Source organism: Mesitornis unicolor, unplaced genomic scaffold, assembly GCF_000695765.1.
Source record: "Mesitornis unicolor isolate BGI_N332 unplaced genomic scaffold, ASM69576v1 scaffold1040, whole genome shotgun sequence".
In the NCBI taxonomy this organism is placed as follows: Eukaryota; Metazoa; Chordata; class Aves; order Mesitornithiformes; family Mesitornithidae; genus Mesitornis; species Mesitornis unicolor.
The window spans coordinates 34,356-39,495 of record NW_010156072.1 but is presented as its reverse complement, the minus strand read 5'-3'; the positions used below and the strand labels follow the sequence as shown (position 1 = coordinate 39,495).

The 5,140-nt window shown below is 43.0% G+C and overlaps 1 protein-coding gene across 1 annotated transcript in view; it reads right to left on the bottom strand.

Annotated features, from left to right (window-relative positions):
• Positions 1-4,624, bottom strand: part of TMEM26 (transmembrane protein 26) — a 14,478-nt gene extending 9,854 nt beyond the window's left edge. Inside the window, exons 1-2 of the mRNA XM_010194564.1 lie at positions 4,289-4,624; positions 958-1,036 (exon numbers count right to left, since the gene is read on the bottom strand). Of these exons, the coding sequence (XP_010192866.1) occupies positions 958-1,036; positions 4,289-4,479 (270 nt within the window). The 5' untranslated portion in view covers positions 4,480-4,624. The remainder of the gene's footprint in view (positions 1-957; positions 1,037-4,288) is intronic.
• Between the last annotated feature and the right edge of the window lie 516 nt (positions 4,625-5,140).

The following is a 5,140-nucleotide window of genomic DNA, read 5'->3' as shown; positions in this document are numbered from 1 at the left end:
TGCTGCTGTATTTAGAAAAAGCCTCAGGCATTTTCAGTGTAAACACAATTTTGAATATTTGATTATGCTTCTGTGGGCTCTAACAATGTCTCAAAGGAGAAAATGAGGCACTATGTCTTCTTAGTCTAATTTATGTATTTTCTTCTGTTGCTTTTTGCTCTTGTTCCTATTAGGCCCTTTTCTGCTGTGGATGTAAGGTACTGCATATGTGCAAATGCTCGGACAGACCAAATCCCCTTTTCACTATGTGAAAGTGCTATAGGGACCAGAAAGCAGCCTGCATGGGGAGTTGGTTCACTCAACGTGGGTTGCTGGGCTAAGTGGCTCTGTCCTGGCCCTACCTGACCCCATCTGCCAAAAGAACAATTGCCTTTAAGAATTTTACTGAGTGGTTTAGTCCTGAATTGGATCCCAGACAACCCCATCCCAGATTACTATACAGCATGAGCAAAGAAAGGATATAAACACTGACAAATTACTGTCAGCTATCTGTGAGTATTCTCCCAGGCCGCAGCAAACATGAGGGAGTTTAAGATCCCCTTCACTGATACCTGTCTTGATTTTGACTTGCTTGGGGTTGTGATATCTGCCTGTAAGTGCTGTGAAACTCGTACTTATTTTACAAAGGCCTCTAAAGCAATGAAATTCTTTTATCATCTTGAGCAAGATTCAAGCTGGTAACCAGGAGATAAAAGGCTGTTTTTCAAACTCCTAGTCCTTGGTTCTCCTTCCAAACACAAATAAATGGTCTAATTTTTAGCTAGGAATGGGGTTCACTATTTGACGTTTAGGAAATAGACAGTAGTTGTGGTATATCCATAGCTGGACTGGGAGACCTACCAGTATAAAATAGAATATTGGAACAAGACCTGGCAGACTTCTGTGTGTATGCCCAAATCCAACACATCAAACAATATATCAACATCAAACTAGTCCATCTTGTCTCATTATAAATACCTGCGTCCCATGATGAATTTCTAGTAGCCATAGTGATGGTACTGTGCAAATCAAATATAAAAATATTGCTGGTGAAAACCTGCGAAAGAAAAGACAAGACAGCTTGGTATTTTATCACATAGTAAATACTGTATAGTCTATCAATATCTGCATTGAAAAGCATCTTGTACCTTCTATCATATGGAGTATTCATAAATAGGATAAATGCAAATGAGAGTTGTTACTCTTGCTGAATTCCTTATGTTGTCAGCATTATGAATCACAGATTTATTTGTATATCCATCTAAGATCACATCTGGAAGTTTATTTAAAAACTCTTTTTAGAACAAATCAAAGGCACTTGGCTGTTTGTATTTCTATCACAGCATTCTCTGTGTTTAAGGGAAGAAAAAAAAAGCAGCAGCCTCTAGCTAACATGCTTTCTTATTCCATGAAGGATAAATTAATACATTGAGTCATTTCACTGAATGATGCTGGTTTAATGGCTGCTGATCAGAACCCTACGCATTGACACAGGAAAGGCAGAAATAGCATCAGTTTGCTTCAAACAAGCATTTCTTCAGTAGAAAGTCTTTCAGTGCAGGCTAAAATAGTTTATGAAAATGGATCTTGGCCTTATTTGTCCATTTGTGCTGGCAAATGTATAATTCTTTAGGATTTCTGTCTATAGTTCTTTTCTCCCTGTCAGTCTTCTATATACCTTGTGACGGTGAAGCTTACTATCTTCAGCTTCTTGAGCTGAGTGTATTCAGAAGTACTAGAGAGGCTTCATTACTCCTTCTACAAGCACTGATTCTTGTGAGGGTTGTGCATGTTTTCATGTTAAACGTGTGACAGTTCTGTTTGGGGTGGGGTTTTTCGGCAATCCTTATCCTTTTGGAGGAGGAATGAGGTCTGATGCCACAGATGTTCCCTCTAGCTCTGCCGTAGTACAGAGTGAGCTTCACTGCAGTGCTGCTGAAGTACACAGCAGCCTTTGCATCACTCACGTTATGGCTCGAGCCAGGGCAGTGGAGTCCAACTCTGCATACTTGCTTGATTCCTTCTATCCTGCCATTGGCACATTCTGCCATGAATTTAAATTGTTTATAAGTATGTAACTGCAGCCACGTTTTGGTCAAATGTTGTTGTATTTATTGTTTGTTCCTATCCTGAATATACCTTTATTTTTGTAATCATGACTTTTCCAGTGGAGATTAAGTATTGAGGAAAAGAAAAAACGCTGCTGATCAGGGAAATGACTGGGTTGCTGAGCTGCTATGAAATGTTTCAAACAGTCTCCTCTAAATAAGATAGTCCTGGTTTGGTTCTGGGGGAGATGGTTGGGTGTTTTTTGTTTTGGTGTTTGTTTTTTGGGGTTTTTTTGTGAGGGGAGGGTAGTGTTGCTAGTTTTGGTGGTGGGGGTTTTTTGTTTGCCTTTGAAAAAAAAGAAAAAGGAAAAGAAGTTAGTGATTCTGTAGGGTTTTATCCTGGTTATTTTGGGAGAGAACACACCTCTCATTTGAATGGGAGAACTAACATTTTACAGTATTTCCCGTAGGACTTGAGCACATGAAAAATCCATCCAGCTGGCAGGTTAGCAATACTGAGCTAATGATACCAGCTCAGGCCAGGAGACTTCAAGGGCTTTAACCCTGTCTTTCTTTCAGAAGGAGCAATCTACAGGAAATATTATGTAGCCAGGCCCACAATAATACTTCTTCTCCATGTCTGACATTTAATTTTTTTGTGCTGGTGTAATAAGTAAAGTCTTATTGACAAAAGACAAAGAGAGTATGAGGCTTTTGGGGACAGGAGAGTCCTTGGCACAGACTGCCCACTGTCTGGATCAGTGACTGTCCATGGCCTTGTTTCTATAAATGCAGATGCTACTGCCTGTTCTGAATACGAGTGCTTTCCACCAGAGTAGAAAGTTATCGTGACACAAGTGGATGCTGGCTGTTTGCCTACAGTTCTTACCTCTAAACATACTTTACTGTGCTGCTTAAAGTGCTAGAGAACATCCATTTTCAAAATTCCCTTCTAGCTAAATCTAGACTAGTCTTCTAGCCCATGTATTCATCTAAAGTGGATCTGCTTTCTGTACTTATTTTTCCCTGGATTTTCTAAAAGCTGCCCTAGCAAGTGTTTCTTCATGAAGTCTCTGCTGCTGCCTCCTCTTCCCAGTGAATCAGGTCTGCTCCCTCTGTCTCATAACCGTGCATTTGGAGCTCTGCTGCTGTTAAAACTTTTCTGCATCCCAGACTTTAGCATGCTTTTATTACATTCAAATTTAGAACATGGAACACTTGTGGGAATTGTCACACAACACGCTCCCGTTATAATGAGTTTCACAGGTTGCAATGGGCAGAATTTACAATCATTGACATATGCTAGAATACTTTTTTTTTGTCCTGGATTTGTCTCAAGGCCTGCATGCAGTTTCAGTTTTAGAAAAAAAAAAAATCCTAATGAAATCTTGACAATTACTTACATGACCTTTTTACAGAGCATTTGTTTTGGCTGACTGAGTGCTGATGAGCTGTAGATGACTGCTGTAATTCTTTAGATGCACTTAAAAATGCATATGCTTGGGCAAACTCTGCTATGACTAACTTTTGTGTTCATTTCCCAGGCAGCCTTTCATGCATCAAAGTTCCCCTCTGAAATAGCCTCTCAAATTCAAATCCAAATATTTAAGCCACTCTTGCTGTATTGCAAGAGTGGTTGCTGTTCATCTTTTCTTTGCAACTGAGTTTTGGTTCATGCACTAGCGTGGCGTTAGCTCTGTTGCAAGTAGCAAGGACAGGGAATGCAGACCCAGGAAAGGGAGTGCAAGCCAGGGCATGGCAGGATGGGGTAAGAGATGCAGGGCATCCACGTGGAACAGCTTCTGTGGGCCCCCCAGCACCCTTCTGCTGCTCACACGTTGTTGCTTAGGAGGAGCCCAGCGACACCGAGGGAGTGCGTGCCCCCTGCTTCCCCAGTCCACTGGATCAGCAGCTCTAGAGCGTGTACCTCTTGCCTGCAGTTAAGTTTCCACACTTTCCAGCTGTTAGTATGGATACACACACAGAACTGTAGAGAGAAAAGGCTCCCAAGTAGTTTGTTGCAAAACTGCCTCTCCTTGAAAGCCCTCTATCAATGGACTAGCTGGGGCTTTACCACTTTTCCACCCCCGACCCCCTAGGTGCAGCAGAGGAGAAAACACAGTCCCCTGAAAGCCTGGCAGCAGCAAAGCCAGGGCAGCACTGTTCGGGGGCAGCAGCCCCAGAAGGCAGCCTCACATCTGCAGCAAAGTACATGCAAAGAAGCAAGAGGAGCTCTGTCGGAGCCGGCGGGGTATGCTCACCATTTGTAGCCTCTGCCTTGCTTAAACTTGAGGGTAAGCCCTGTCTCCAGGCACAGGAGAAGGTTGAGCAGTGCTAGCAGCCAGTACTTGGGTTCTTTCTTCACTGCAGTCACTCTCCAGACCCCGATGAGGGAGTGCAGCACAAAGAGCAGGCGAGTAACCAGAGCATTGAGCAGCACCATCAGCTCCATCCTGGAGCAGCCCCCCTCCCCTTTTCCCCCCGCACCGCGGAGGCCCAGCGCTTTTTAGGAGCCCTGGGAAGTTACCCTGGGAATCACTGGGAAGCGTGTGCACCAGAGGCACACGGATCGCTTCTCCTCTTCCATCCCCACAAAGGAGCCCATTATAACAAAAAGAAACAGCGTTGCCCCTCCCCCAGACTTCCTGAAAACTTTTTAAAGGGAAGAAAAAAAAATAAAAATTGAAAAAGCTCACGGTTCCAGGCTGCAGTGGTTTGTAGTGCTCAGTAGAGCTCTGACCGCCCTGAGACAAGGGCGTCAAGGGGTTCTTTCTGTCCCCTCTGTCATCTGCTCAAGGACTAAAGACAGGGAGGTTTCTGTCCTGCAGTTACCATCTCTGCTAGCACCACTTGCTGCTCTCACCTCACAGATGTCTAGCAAAATTGCAAAGTGTAACAAGCTTTATTAATTTGACTCTTCCTTGCTAAAAGCTCTGCTGTATTCCTGAGACTGCAAAACCCTCTTTCCTCCCCCTCTGATAGATATAATTAATATTTGGGAGCTTTAAAAATTGTTCATTCAACACTGCAATACAGAAAGCAGAAACTGTGTATTTAATTCAATATTGCAATCCCTGTGTGCAACTGGCTTAGAAAGCAACAGAAGTTAGAAA